General features: G+C 60.3%; 1 protein-coding gene across 3 annotated transcripts in view; it reads left to right on the forward strand.

Moving 5' to 3' along the window:
* The first annotated feature begins 1,350 nt into the window (after positions 1–1,350).
* Positions 1,351–15,159, forward strand: part of RASGRF1 (Ras protein specific guanine nucleotide releasing factor 1) — a 38,801-nt gene continuing 24,992 nt past the window's right edge. For all 3 annotated transcript variants that reach the window (XM_068143618.1, XM_068143619.1, XM_068143620.1), the window contains exons 1-3: positions 1,351–1,776; positions 10,938–11,044; positions 12,103–12,250. In XM_068143618.1, coding sequence (XP_067999719.1) covers positions 1,501–1,776; positions 10,938–11,044; positions 12,103–12,250 — 531 coding nt within the window. In that variant the 5' untranslated portion in view covers positions 1,351–1,500. The remainder of the gene's footprint in view (positions 1,777–10,937; positions 11,045–12,102; positions 12,251–15,159) is intronic.

Here is a 15,159-nt window from a genome sequence, read left to right on the forward strand (position 1 = left end):
AGTGTGGGGACACCACCCAGCTTGAGGGACTACATGGGGTCCCCACTGCTGGGTGGGGAGGTGCAGATTGTGTGGGACCCACCATGGGGAAGGCCACCAGTAGAGATGTCCCATGGTCAGCAGTAAGCACAGGGCTGGACACTGGGGTGCTGCCCCACGACAGGGGGTGCTTGAGGTCAGCGTGCCCAGGGGAGTGCCCAGCAGAACCTCAGGCAAAGCCAGCACACGTTGGGAGTCCCACCGGGCATGGGCGTCCAGCTCAGCCTGGGGCTCATGCCAAGCCAAGGCTTGTGCCAGCATCTGAAGGGCCAGGTCTGGCCTGAGGGTTTCTCTGCACACATGGTCCTGCTCTGCCTGAAGGGTGCCCTTTGTGCTTGGGTCCCTCCCGGCCTGAGGGTCGCTTTTGGCCTAGGACCTCACCTCACCCAAGGCTCCCATGTTGGCCTGGGGCTCTGATTGTGCCCAGGGGTCCCATGTGCCCAGAGGTCCTTCTTGGCCTGGGACTCCAGCTGTGCCCAGGGGCCCTCTCTGCCCTGAGGGTCCCATCTGTCCTAGTCGGTCCCTCTTGGCCCAGGGCTCTGGTTGTGCTGGGGGTTCCCATGTGCTCTGGTGTGCCTCTTGGCCTGGGGTTCCCAAGGTGGGCAGGGGTCTGTGCCAGTCTGGGGGTCCTGTGTGCCCAGGGGTGCCTCCTGGACAGGGTCTTCTGCAGTGTCCAGGCGTCCTGTGTGCCCGGGGATACCTCTTGGCTAGAGGCTCCTGCAGCGGGCAGGGGTCCATGCTGGCCAGGGGTCTCATCTGTCCTAGCGGTCCCGCTTGGCCCGGAGCCCCGGACATCTGGCAGTGCCCGGAGGATCCCATGTGTCCGCGGGTGCCTCTTTCTGGGGCCGGGGGTCCGGGAATGAGGTGTTCCCGCGTTCGCAGGGGGCCGGTGCTGCCAGGGTAATCCCTCCACAGACAGCAGCCCTCGGCCCGGGGTGCCGAGGGCGGCCCCGGGGATCGCGGCACGGCCACCCCCGCAGCCGGCGGAGGGCAGAGCCAGCCCCGCCGCGGAGCGGAGCCTTTCGGCTGGGCTCGGCTCGGTTCGGCTGGGCTCGGCTCGGTTCGGCTGAGCTCGGCTCGGTTCGGCTGCGCTCGGCTCGGCTCGGTTCGGCTCCGCTCGGCTCGGGCCGGCGCTGACGGGCTCCCGGTGCCGCCGCCGGCTCCGGCATCACATGACTCGCCCCGTCCGCGGTTTACGCGGCTCCGGGACGCGGCGCTCCCCCGGCAGAGCTGCCGCTGGTACCGAGCGGGGCTGGGGCTGGGGCTGGGGCAGGGGCAGCGCGGCGGAGCTCGGCCGCGGCATGAGCCTCCGCCAGCGCGGCGGCGAGGACGACCGCCGGCTCCTCTCCGGGGGCAGCGGGAGCCGCTGATGCGGGCGCGGGGGCTGCGGCTGCTCGCCAGGGACCCGCCCGCCGGTCGCCCGGCGGGGACCATGTGAGGAGCCGGCGGTTGCCCAGCAAGATGCAGAAGGGGATGCGGCTCAATGACGGGCACGTCACCTACCTGGGGCTGCTGGCGAAGAAGGACGGCGCCAGGAGGGGCTACCTGAGCAAGCGGGGCTCCGACCACACAAAATGGCACACCAAGTGGTTCGCGCTGCTGCACAACATGCTCTTCTACTTCGAGACCGACTCCAGCTCCCGGCCCTCGGGGCTCTACCTGCTCGAGGGCTGCGTCTGCGACCGGGCGCCCTCCCCCAAGCCCTCCCTCTCGGCCAAGGACTCCCTGGAGAAGCAGGTGGGCGACATGTGGGGAGTATCTCCCCCGACACTTCCTACACCTCATCGGGGGTGATGCCCCTGGACCGACCCTGTCTCTGTTCCCCGAGGCTCCCGGTGCCCGGGACCTGCCCCACGCGTGACCGGGACTGGCCGTGACCGGGGGCAATGGAAGGGAAATGCTCCCTGGGGCCAAGCCTGCACCACTTTCCCCGGGCTCCCCGCGCCCTGCGGGTGCCCCGGACCTGCCCCACGCGCTGCCGGGGCCGGGGGGGTACCGGTGAGGGTGGCGGTTACCCGTGGGGGATGCCCAGTGGGCCGCAGTGCCGGGGCTCTGGTCGCGCTGCCAGGGCAGCGCCGAGTCCATTCGCTGTGGGGGTGTAGGGCTTTGCCAGTGTCCCCCCCCGCCTCTTCCCCCCATCCCGTTAATTAGCCGCCGGTAATAAGCTGCGGGGCGCCCCCCGGCGGCTGCGGAGCCCCACGCGTGTCCGCGGCACAGGAGGGGCTCGGGCCCCCCCCTCCCGGGACTCCCGTGAGACCGTTCGGCTTTGCCATCCCCAGCCTGATCCAGCCCCCCCAGTCCCCTGTGCCCCCTTCAGGGGTTTACCAGGGGCAAACCCACCCCCGCGGCTGGGGCAGCTGGGCCGTGGGTGTATGGCTCGGGGGGGGGGCACAGATCTCTGGTTTCACGCAGTTTCACCCCATTCCTCCCCCCCCGCACATGATCCGGCCATGGACCCTGGTGGAAACACACTGTGTGCCCTCCCGGGCAGTGGGAGAAGGGCACCCGGTGCCCCCCTGCCACCCGCGTGGCTGGCACTTGGCTCCTGGCCAGATGCTGATGTCTGCAGGTGGAATGGCACCGACATGGCAATGCTGGTGTGAGGCCTCAGGAGAATCAGGGTCTCCCCCCTTCCTGGGTAGTGCCAGCTGCAGGGATGGTGGCACCCGATGGACACAGGGCTTGGTGTCTGTCCCCTTGCTCTGCCTGGGCAGGGGGGCACCAAGCGTGGCACAGCAATGCTGGCCACCTCTGACTTGTTTGTCTGGTGTTGGGATGCATCTGAGTAGCCTGACAGGAAAGGGGTTGGTGCCAGTTTAGGGGGGAGGAAGGACTGGTCTCCAGTCTGGGGGTGCCCATCTCTGCCCATTGCTGCCATAGCTCCCCAAATCCATCTTCACCCCTGTGGAGAGGAGCCTGCTGTGGTCACCCCTTGCCTGCTGTGCACGGAGCGTGGCCGTGCACCCATGGGTGCTCATGTGGCGGAGGGTACCGAGCACCCTGGCAGGGAGGAGTGGGGTGGTTTTGGGGTGCTGGCAGCCCAGGCTGTGTGCTGGCAGGAGGCACCCTGTGTTCCGGGTCTGGCTCTGCAGCTCTTGCATAATTCCTGCCCAGGCTGGCTCCGGGAACAGTGGCAAAGCAACGCTGGCAACTGCGGCCCGGCTCCGGGCACCCCGTGGGCACAGTTGGAGGGAGCGAACCCTGTCATTAATTACCCCTGGCAAACGAGGGCACACTCGCTATCCCAAAAAGCCCTGCCAGGAGAGTGAGGCAGCGCAGTCCCACTGCTCATGCCATGGATCTTTGCTCCTGGCAGCAGGCACTGGAACATCTCCCTGTTGGGATCAAGATCCCGTTATTGTTTGGAACAGCTGTGCCTCTGCTTGGCACCAGCACTAGGGTATCACGGGTGGCACAGCCATGGCAGCCATGGGGGGGTCTGTGTCTGCAGGGGGGTCACACTGCTCTCCTGTGCTGCCAGCCTCAGCTGATGGCCTGCGGGATGTCGCTGTGTGTCCTGCTTCCATCTGCTGGCTCTCTGGGCTTGGATCCCACTGGCTCTGGGCTTGGATCCTGCTGGCTCCCTGGCTTTGGATCCCTGTGTCTCTCTGGGCTAGGATCCTGCTGGCTCCTTGGGTTTGGATCCCTGTGTCTCTCTGGGCTAGGATCCTGCTGGCTCCCTGGGTTTGGATCCCTTGTGTCTCTCTGGGCTAGGATCCTGCTGGCTCCCTGGGTTTGGATCCCTGTGTCTTTCTGGGTTTGGATCCTGCTGGCTCCCTGGGTTTGGATCCCTGTGTCTCTCTGGGCTAGGATCCTGCTGGCTCCCTGGGTTTGGATCCCTGTGTCTCTCTGGGCTAGGATCCTGCTGGCTCCCTGGGTTTGGATCCCTGTGTCTCTCTGGGTTTGGATCCTGCTGGCTCCCTGGGTTTGGATCCCTGTGTCTCTCTGGGCTAGGATCCTGCTGGCTCCCTGGGTTTGGATCCTGCTGGCTCTCCATGTCCTGGCTCCTGTTTTGTGCCAGGGGGATGGTTTGGGGCAGGCAGACCCAAGGGCAGAGCCTGGCAGCCCCTTCCCACTGCAGGTGCCCTGAAGGTGTTATCCTGGCTCAGGGGGGGTTGCTACCCCGCCAGGATGTTCCCCTGGATCAGCACCAGGCCCAGCACTTTGTACCCTGCCAGGACAGGTTCAGAGGCAGTGCCCACCACGGGTGCCTGCGGCTTTGCCAGCTGAGCAGTGGCACAGCAGAGGAGGGAAGCAGTGGAGTGTTTGTGGTGCAAGCCTGCACCATGGGTGGCTGCAGGAGGTCTCTAAGGAACATCTCTGGGTTCTGCAGCCCGGATCAGGCATTCCCTCCCTGGTGCCCAGCTGGATTTGGCGCTGCCAGCTCTTCCTGTGGGAAGGAGGAAATTTCCTGCCTTGCCTGTGATCCCATCAGTTGTTTGCTGAGACTATTTGTCCCCCTGGGTGGTGGCAGCTGGAGATGGAGAACAGTGCTTCCTGCAGCAGGGCAGCTCCAACCTGGGCTTCCTCCTTCCATGGAGTAAAGCCTGGGAGGTCTCAAAGCCTCTGCAGAGGAAGGGGTGGTTTAGAAGGTGGGGGTCTTCAAAACCCATGTGTTGTGCTGTGGTGAGAATTTTGCTGGGAACACCAAGTGTTTTTAGCCTGTGGTTGTGTGAGAGCACAGGAGCAAAGTTACTTGAGAAACTGAGAACCCAAGGAGAGGTTTCGACCACCTCTGGGCACTTTCTGGTCCTTTTTTTGCTCTGTTGTCCCACAAATGAGGTGTTCTCCAAACCAGGTTTATTTGAAAGATGTTTTAGTGCTGGGTGGGCTTCAGGCAGTGGATCTGAGATGAGGTCTGCCAGGTCCTCCTGCACTGCACTGCTCAGGCTTGATGCAGGACATTGGGCTGCTTATTGTGGTGGTGCCGTGGGTGAGTGCCTGGCAGTGCTGGGGCAAGGTGTGTGTGGGGGTGAACCTGGCCATGCCACCCCCAGGACCTGCTTTCCCCAGCCCCCTGAGGTTGTGGATGCTGGGATGTGGTTTCAGCTGATCACATCTTCTGCTCCTTGGTGCTCCTAAATCTGTGGGTTGTGCCTGGAGAGGGTGGGCAGGATGGAAGGTGTCCTGGGTGGGCCTGCAGATGGGATTGTAGCAAGGGACTGAGCAGGAGCAGAGGCAGAAGCTGCTCCATCCCCCTCAGGACTGGGATGACCTCAGTGGGGTGAGAGCTCTCCATGATCAGGCAGCAGGATCCCAGCTGGGCTTGCTCCAGGGGTCCAGCCTGGAGTCAGATCTGCAGACCCACACCCTGGTGCCATGAGCTGTACTTCACCAGCAGCCCTGGTGGCTCAGATGAGAGCCAATGTGACACCGAGTCAAGAGGCAGCACTGTGCAAAACCCTTGACTTTGAAGGTCAGGAGCTCTCTGGAGCTCCCAGTCCTTTATTCCACAAAGCCTGGGAAGTTCTAGTGGGCACAGCCTGCAGCTGGGGATTTTCTTCCCCATCTCCAAAGCACCTGCTGGAGATGCAGTAAGATTGTTCCTGCAACCAGGGGAGGCCCAAGGAAGTGTTTGGTGCCGTGATGCAGAGCTGAGGACCAGCTGATGTGGAGCTGAAGACCACAGGTCAGTGGACATAGGTGGCCAGTGGGATAGGAGAAGGCTTGTGGAAGTGATTCCCCCTGGTATATCGGGGAGGGAGATTGTTTTCCACCTCCCTGGAGTGTGTTCAGCTCTGGTCCTGCTTGTTTCCATGGGAAAAGCCAGGTCCCTTCTCAGCAGCAGCAGCACAAAGAGCAGTGGGCACCACGGGCAGCCTGTCTGGTGGCACCTATCCTTGAGATGCTGCAAGAGCTGGAGGGGAGCGGAGCTGAGAGATGCTTGGATGTCTTGGGGGACCTCATGGGACATGGGGTACCTGCAGCAGCCCCAGCTGGGCTGGCAGCTCCAGCTCCCTCAGAGCCAAGCCCTGGCGGTCCTGCTGAGGGAGCCATTTCTGGCACCAGGAGAGCTCGGGCAGCTCCTGGGGCCCGGTGGCACAGACCATGGGATCTGTGCTCATCCCTGCAAGGGCTTCACTTGGGCAGAGTTCCTGGTGCCCTCAGGAAGGGTGAGGCAGGGACAAACATAGTCCTGCTCTGCAGATGAGACTGGGCAGGCGCCTGCTGCTGGTGCTGTTGGTGTAGATGTTGCTGAGGGGCCTTTGAGAGCAGCCAGGCACTTGTCCACACCAGCTCCTCCAGCGTTAGATGTAGGCATCTTTGCTGGGGGATGCTGTCCCAGCCTCTGTGGTGCTGCTGCTGCCTCCTGGGAATCCCTGGCTGCTTGCAGCCATAACCAGGAGAGGTGTGGATGTCACAGGCTCCATCATGGGCACCTCTGTTAAGGGTCTGGGGTTATCCAAACCATGGGCCATGCTCTGAGTGAGTGGGGGGAGCAGCAGCAGAGGACCCACAAGTCGCTTTGAACATGGTCCTGAGATGGACAGGGTAGGGCTCGAGCAGGGCACAGCTCCGGTCTTGGTGGCGAGAGGGGGCAGATCCCAGCTGCTTCTTTGGGCCAGCAGGACAGGGGAGGGATTGTTGCCTTGTGCTGGGCCCTGGTGAGGCCACACCTCCAATCCTGGGCTCAGTTTTGGGCCCCTCACTCCATCCGCTGCTGCCTGTGTGGTATGGGCGATGCCAGCGTGCCCACCTGCCAGCCTTGCAGTAGATGGGGCTTCCAAGCCCACCTGACAGGGCTGGTGCCCACCCTTCTGGTCCCTCCTGAAGCAGAGAGCAGAACCTGCAGCATCTGAGGTTTTTTCCCTCCTTGTCAGCAAGGAGAGGAGCTGCCCAACCACCCATCTCCTCCTCCTGAGTGCCAGGTCCCCCCCGAGCAGGCTCTATGTAGGTCAGGAGTTAAAAGCTGCTCTGGATTTTCAGATGCATCCACCCAGAGCAGGGACTTCTCCTCCCATGCCCTTCCTGCCAGCTGCAGCAACCACCAGCGGCGTCAGGGCCTACCTGTGTGCCAGGGGGTGGACCTGGCGTGGTAGGGAGGGTCCCCACTGCAGAGGGATGGAAAAAAACCCCGGAATGGGCCAAGAAAACTGGGGGGGGGGATGGGATAAGTATTGTTTTTTTGCTTTGAGTGATGGAATCACAGAATTGTTTTGGTTGGAAGAGACCTTTCAGATCATGGAGTCCAACCCTTACCCCAGCACTGCCAGGTCCTCACCAAACCATGGCCCTCAGCACCACAGCTTTGAAACCCCTGCAGGGGTGGGGACTCCACCACTGCCCTGGGCAGCCTGGGCTCAAGTGAAAGAAATTGTTCCTTACGTCCAACCTAAACCTCCCCTGGGGCAACTTGAGGCCATTTCCTCTTGTCCTGTTCCTTGCAAGGAGAGACCAACCCCCACCTGGCTCCAGCCTCCTTTCAGGGAGTTGCAGGGAGCCAGAAGGTCTCCCCTCAGCCTCCTTTTCTCCAGCCTGAGCATCCCCAAGTCCCTCAGCTGCTCCTCCCCAGCTCTCTTCTCCACACCTTTCACCAGCTTCCTTGCCCTTCTCTGGACCTGCTCCAGCCCCTCAATGTCCACTTTCTGTTTGGAAATGGCATGGTTTGAAAGCTTTTTGGGATTGATTTATTACTGAATTGAATGAAGCAAGCAGCAGAGTGAAGCCCTGCAGGAGCTCAGCTGGGCCAGCAGCAGCTTTGCCCGTGCAGCCCCGGTTCGGCTTTCCCCTTTCTGCCAAACCAGCAGATTTGTTGGTTTATCCTTGGTGCTGTGGTGTGAATGCCAGCCTTAGGGTCCTGTGCTGCCAGCCCTTTGCCCCTTCTGGACCTTGGGCTGATGCCTGGGCACTGACTGAGGCTGTGTGGGCAGAGTGGGATGGCACAGACCAGTTGGGCATTGAGGAACTGGAGCCCTGGCACCTTCTTCTTGGCTTTTATTGAGGTTGTGGAGGATGGAGGAGCCCAGGTGGGTGGGAACTGGCATCAGATGGGCATGGCAGTCGGTAAAGTGCATCTTTGGGTATGCAGAGCCCCACATTTTGGGGTCACAGAGACCCCCTGTTCTGTGCTAAACCGGTCCCCATGTCCCAGGGCAGCAGGACCCACATCTTGGGAGTGCAGCTTTGCTTCTCCAGTGCTGGGCATGGCAGGAGGGCAGAGCCATCGCTGCACTGCCTGAGCCAGCCCAGGGACAGCAGCCAGGCAGGAGGACATTTCTGGGGAGACAGTCCCTGCACATTAATCCTTTGGGTTGTCTCCTTCATTAATTCAAAGTCATTTGCTGAGGTTCTGGATGCAGAAATAGCTCCTGAGCAGCACTGTGCTGTGGGACTCTCCTCCCAGTCAAAACAGCCAAACTGGTGCCAGGATCTTCTGCTGGAAAAGACCTTTCACATCCTGGAGTCCCAGCACTTAACCCAGCACTGCCAGGTCACCACTAAACCATGTCCCTCCACACCACATCTTCACAGCACTGAAACCCCTCTGGGGATGGGGACTCCACCAGGGAGGTCTTCAAAGTGACCAAAGGGGCACAGAATGGGTGTGAGGAGCAGCAAGTTGAAGCTGTGCTGTGGCCTTTGATGGGTCCTGAGCTAACAGAGCAGGGTCACAGTTCAGGTGGAGGTCAGAGCTGGTGGACTTCTGCTATTCCAGCAGCTTCCCAGCTGCTGGACTGGGATAACTGGGAGTGATGGGGAAACTGTGGCCATGTCCTTGCAGGAACTGGCTTTAATAGTCTGTGGAGCAGGGAACTGGCACCAAACCATCCTGCTTACAACCCCTGCAGTGGTGCCCTGGCCGTGATGGGAAGCTTTGGTCCCTCCTCACCTGGAAACCACCATTTACATAACCTTCAGGAACTGGGATTAGCTGAGCCAGAAGCTGTCTGGTGTGGTGTGTCTGCACATGCCTTGATGGTCACAGTGGGGTGAAGCAAGAGAGGCAGGGTGGGTCCCGTGCCCTGATCCCTACCCCAGTCCTGCCATGGGCTCTGCCACTCCTCATTTTAAAGTCCAGCAAGTCCTGAAGCTGCTGGAGGTGCTGCTTTCCCATGGGTGCCAGTGAAGATCAGCGTGATCTGACCTGGTGCCTGCTCCTGCTGTGGGCACAGGGCTCAGAGTGGGTGCTGCATGGTGCCATGGGAGCTGCAGTGCCTGGGAAGGGCAGCCCAGAGACATCCCATCCCAGTTTGAAGAGGCCATGCAGGCATCTCCTCATGTTCTGGTCCTGGGGGGCTCAGCTGAGCTCTGACTGTTGGCATCTGTGGAATCGATTTCTCCACGTGGCACTGGGGCATGAGGAGGTATCTGGGCTGGGAAGAGGCTTTGCCTCCCCTCGTGTCCCTGGGTGCTGGGGCTGAGAAGTGCCTGGGCACGGCTGGTGGTTTGAGTTGGTGTTTCAGGAGGAGGATTTCCAGGCCTGCCAAGCTGAGGAGCTCTTGCTGCTGCTGTTGGCAAGGGAAGGGACATGAGAGGTGGGCACAAAGCAGAGGCACAGAGCTGCTGCACACCCTCAAAGAGCCAATGCTGGGGGAGAGTTTTCCACCAGCCATGTCTTGGTGCCAATAAAAGCTTTGGGGGTGGGAGGGAGAGGAAGGGGGCGAGGAGCGAAGGGCTGCGGAGCTGCGGCAGCTCCAGCTGTGTCCTGCAGACAGGAGAGCTGCCAGCCTGGTGCCTGCAGCTCTGGCCAGCTTGGATGGGTTGGGAAGGGGTGGGAGATGGACAGTGGAGGGGGCTTCATGAGGAGAAAGCTTGTCTACATGATCAGCAGTAAACAGATGTTGCACCTACAGGATCCTGGACAGAAGTAGCTTCTCAGTCCAAGAAGGACGTTGAGAGGCTGGAGCAGGGCCAGAGAAGGGCAACAAAGCTGGGGAAGGGGCTGGAGAACAGGACTGGGGAGGAGCAGCTGAGGGAGCTGGGGGTGTTCAGCCTGGAGAACAGGAGGTTGGGGAAGCCTTCTGGCTCTCTACAACTCCTCATCCTCTCTGGCCCCAGGTGGGCTGAGGAAGCTCAGAGGCTGTCTCAGGCTGTTGCCCAGCGAGATGAGCCCAAGGTGGGCATGGTGCTGGATGGAGGAGCTGGGTGTCCATCTGTCCATCCGTGCTGCCTGCCCTAGCATCACCTGGGAGCAGTGCCTGGCTGTGCCCCAGTTTCAGTGGAAGTCTGCAGCATCCATCTGGATCCATCTCTTCACCCCTGTGGGTCTGGTTAGGGATGGGAAGGGGGTGAGGGTGCCGGGGGGGCCAGGGAAGAGCTGCAGCTGCTGCAGGTGGGGTTTGGTGGGGTTTAGTGGGATGTGGTGGGCTCTTTGCTGCCGTGGGCATTAGCTCAGTGCCCAGCCTGAGCCCAGCAAAGGAGCTGGTGGCTCGGGATGGGCTTTTCCTGGTGAGTCCCTTCCCGTCATCCAGCCACCCTCCAGCCCTGCAGGTGGGGCTGTCTCCTAGGAGACCACAGGAGGCTGAGGAGCAGCCCCGGCCGCGGCCACGGGCGGGCTGGCACCGAGCACAATCAGCACAAACACTGCAAATGTCAAGGGAGGCTAAAAATAGCCCCTGCCCGGCCCTTGGAGCCTCCTGGCTCCCAGCCCCTGGCACCGGGAGCTGCCCAGCATCCACCCACAGGGCTTCCCAATGGTGCCCAGTGCCAGGGGCGGCTGAACACCCTTCCTCATCCTCCCTGTGCCCCGGGCAAGGGGTGTCCCCAGGGTGCTGCTCCTGGGTGGGTTTGAGTTTAGGTGGAGCCTGGTGGGATTTCCCCCTGGAGCCTCTCCCAGCCTCATCCTCAACCTGCTGGCCAGCAGCAGCATCTCTCCTGCTCTTCTGCTGTGGGGGCAGAGGTGGGGCCTGGGGGTGAGGTGGGTCCCCAGCTGACCTCCCCTGTGCTTGCTCCCCCAGCATTACTTCACTGTTAACTTCAACCACGAGAACCAGAAGACCCTGGAGCTGAGGACCGAGGATGCCAAGGACTGCGACGAGTGGGTGGCAGCCATAGCTCATGCCAGGTATCGCCCTCTGCCAGCCCTGACTAGGGCACGGGGGTGTTAGAGGCAAAGCTGTGCCCAAGAGTGGCTGTTTGCAGAGCTGTGGGCACAGAGCTGTTGAGCTGGGAACTGTGGGGCGCCTCTGACCCCCAGCTCCATCTTGGGAATCCTCATGCTATGCAGGGGGCTGCCTTCAGACGTCCCCATGCCTGCCCAACCCCATCCCTGTCCCATGCCACCATGGCAGGCTGGCACTGCCTGTCCCAGCCTGGTGCCAGGGGCTGCCCAGTTCGGAGACCATCAGGAGCAGTTTCAGCTGGGGTAGCAGAATTGGGCTGAAGGAGGTTTCTCCAAGCTGGTGGTTCTGTGCCAAGGGAAATGCCATGCTTCTCTCTCACTGTGGGAGGGTGGTCAGGAGCTGGCACAGTGAAGGAGGCTGCCAGGCTGGCAGTGAGAAACATGGGGGCAGGTGGGTGTTGTATGGAGGAGATGAGAGAAGCATCTTGGCAAGAGCAGATGCTCCTAAGGGCTTGTGCCACTGGCACCCTGGAACAGGTGCCACCAGAACAGGCGGCCCAGGGAGGTTGTGGATGCCCCCTCCCTGGAGGTGCTCAAGGCCAGGCTGGATGAGGCCTTGAGCAGCCTTGCTCTAGTGGGAGGGGTCCCTGCCCATGGGTTGGAACTGGATGATCTTTAAAGTCCCTTCCAACCCAACCCATTCCATGAATCTAGGAACTGGTGGGAGGTGGAGGTGGGACCCTTGCCCAAGGTGGTGTTTTTCTGGGGGGGGTGGGAGGGGGAAGTTTCTTTGTCTCTTGCCTGATCTCCTTAAAATGTGCACCCTCTTGAGCAACCCAAGGCCTCTCCAAACCAGTCCCAAGCAGCAGCATCCCAAACTGGTACCCCACAGGTACCCTCAGCTGGAGGGCCGAGGGTAGGAGAACCACCCCCAGCCCAGCCCCAAGACCCGCGGTGGGCAGAGATCTCCCTGTCCATGCCCATCCCGAGGGGCGGGAGGGAAGGAGGGAGGGAGGGGGGCTCCTGGGGAGGAGAGGCTCTGACAGCCACATCCCCTGCAGCTACAGGACGCTGGCGACGGAGCACGAGGCGCTGATGCAGAAGTACCTCCATCTCCTGCAGATCGTGGAGACGGAGAAGACCGTTGCCAAGCAACTCCGGCAGCAGATCGAGGACGGGGAGATCGAGATCGAGCGCCTCAAGGCCGAGGTGAGGAAGCCTGGCACGGCCCCGCCTGGCACGGCCCCGCCTGGCACGGCCCCGCTGCCCTGCAGGGCTCCCCGGCGTGCCCCGCGGGTGGCACTGCTGCGCCGGCAGGGTGCGGCAGCTTGGGCTGGCTGCCTCCTGTTCCTGCCACAGAAGTTACACCTCCGGTGGCCCCAGGGTCCAGCCCAGTGGGTGGGCACAGGAAACAGGATTTCATGCCCACAAATCCCGCACCCTCATCTTTCTCAGAATCAGAGAGTCAACAAGGTTGGAAAAGACCTCAAGGATCATCAAGTCCAACCTGTCACCCAACACCTCATGACTAAACCATGGCACCAAGTGCCATGTCCAGTCCCCTCTTGAACACCTCGAGGGATGGGGACTCCACCACCTCCCTGGGCAGCACATTCCAATGGCTAACAACTCTCTCTGGGAAGAACTTTCTCCTCACCTCCAGCCTAAACTTCCCTTGGCACAGCTTGAGACTGTGTCCTCTTGTTCTGGTGCTGGCTGCCTGGGAAAAGAGACCAACTCCCTCCTGGCTACATAATATACCCATAAACCCTGCACCCTATAAATCCATCTGCAAAGTCCTTCTCTGCCTCTTCCTTCCCTCTCTGCTCCTGTGGGAGATGCTCCCCATCGGGTAACAGTGGGGGAGTATCACTAGGCCTAACGCCAGGAGGAGAAGTGGCAGGGCCAGTCTCAGACCTGGCCAGCCTGAGACTAGCCTAGCAGTGGGAGCAGGGAGAAAGAGCCCTAGGGGGTTTGGGTAGACCCTCAGGTGGGGAGCAGGGAAGTGCTGGGATGCCTTTTGGGTGTGCTGTAAGGGACTCTCTACGCCTGGGGATATCTTTGCCACTGTGCTTTGTAGCTTCTGTGCAGCACCAATTGCTTTCCCATTTAAGCTTTCCATCACTCTCCAATCCATTTGTGTGAGTGTCACTCTTTTGCCCCTTTCAAGGGGCCTTAAATCAGGACAGATTAATGGCAGCAGAGGATGGGTGATGTCTCAGGGCTGGCATCAGGGTGCCAAGCTGGATCTGATGAGCCAGCCTGGGCTCTTCTCTTGTGTCACCTTCACTGGGGGTTTTCCTTGCAAGAACCAGGCTGAGGGAGCTAGGGCTCTTCAGCTTGGAGAAGAGGAGACTGAGGGGTGACCTCATCCATGTTTATAAATACAGAAAGGGTGAGTGCCAAGAGGATGGAGCCAGGCTCTGCTTGGTGCTGCCCAATGACAGACAAGGGGCAGTGGTTGGAAGTTGAGGCATAGGAAGTTCCATGGAAACAGGAGAAAGAATTATTACACTGTGAGGGTGACAGAACATGGGAACAGGCTGCCCAGGGGGGTTGTGGAGTCTCCCTCTCTGGAGATACTCAAGACCTGTATGGATGAGTTCCTGTGTGATCTGCTCTAGGTGATCCTGCTCTGGCAGGGGGCTTGGACTGGATGATCTCCTGGAGACCCTTCCAGCCCCTAACATTCTGTAATGCTGTGGCTGTGCTACCCCAGTGAGGGATGTAGGGCTGGCTGTGGGATGCTGCCTTGGCAGGGAAGGGTTTGCTCCAGCAATGGGAGCTGGAGATGGGCTGGTGAGGTGGTCATTGGCTTCAGGAGTGAGTCTTCAGAGAGACCTTCTCGTGGCCTTTCAGTGCTTCAGAGAGCTGGGGACAGACTTCTGAGCAGGGCCTGTTGTGACAGGACACGGGGTGATGGTTTGAACTAAAGGAGGGAGATTCAGACTGGAGAGAAGGGAGAAATGTTTGACCCTGAGGGTGGTGAGAGCCTGGCCCAGGTTGCCCAGAGAGGTGGGAGCTGCCCCATCCCTGGAGCCTTTGCAGGTCAGGTTGTTTGGGGCTCTGAGCAGCCTGTTCTAGTTGCAGACGTGCCTGTTGACTGCAGGGGGGTTGGACTGGATGAGCTTGAAAGGTCCCTTCCCACCCAAACCAGCCTGGGGTTCCATGATTCTGAGTCCTGATGGGTGCTAAATCCTCTCTGGAAGCAGAGGTTTAGTGACAAGAAAGCTGAAGGAGAAGGTGGGCAGGGACAAGCTGCTGATGGCTGGAGTCAGCAGCACAGATTTTATAGATTTGCAGAGTGGTTTGGGTTGGAAGGGACCTTAGAGATCATCCAGTTCCAATCCCCCTGGCCTTGAGCACCTCCAAGGAGAAGGCATCCACAACCTCCCTGGGCAACCTGTTCCAGTGTCTCCCCACCCTCACTATAAAGAGTTTGGGATTAAAGAAAGGGAGTTTGAGGCAGAGCCCCTGGGAGGGTGCTCAGGGCACACCAGGTGGAAACAGGTAATTAAAAGAGGTTAGAGAGAGAGAATGCTTTGTTTCAGGCATCATATGAAACCTCTGTATAATGAACTTCACATCATGGCATTTTCAGTTGTTGCTTCAATCCATTTATCAGTTAGAGATGTGAATTGTGTAAACCATCATTCAGAATCACAGAATACATCCCCTTGGGAGAGACCTCAAAGATTACCCGGTCCAGCCAGTGAAAGGTCAACACTAAATCATGTCCCTAAGCTCCAGGACCATACACTGCCTAAACACCTCCAGGGATGGTGACTCCACCACTGCCCTGGGCAGACCACACTGACAGGGGGGTTGGAACTAGATGATCCTTGTGGTCCCTTCCAACCCTGGCTGATACTATGATACTCCAGTGTTGGAGAACCCTTTCAGTGAGCAAGCATTTCCTAATATCCAGCCTAAACATCCCCTGCCTCAGCTTGTAACCATTTCCTCTAGTCCTGTTGCTCGTCATCAGGCAGAAGAGACTGGCCCCCTCCTCACTCCAACCTCCCTTCAGGTAGTTGTAGAAAGCAATGAGGTCTCCTCTCAGCCTCCTCTTCTCTAGACTGGACAGCCCCAGGTCCCTCAGATGCTCCTCGTAGTGC

Source organism: Melanerpes formicivorus, unplaced genomic scaffold (assembly GCF_026170545.1).
Source record: "Melanerpes formicivorus ecotype bairdi unplaced genomic scaffold, bMelFor1.0.p_v2 SCAF_10, whole genome shotgun sequence".
NCBI lineage: Eukaryota > Metazoa > Chordata > Aves > Piciformes > Picidae > Melanerpes > Melanerpes formicivorus.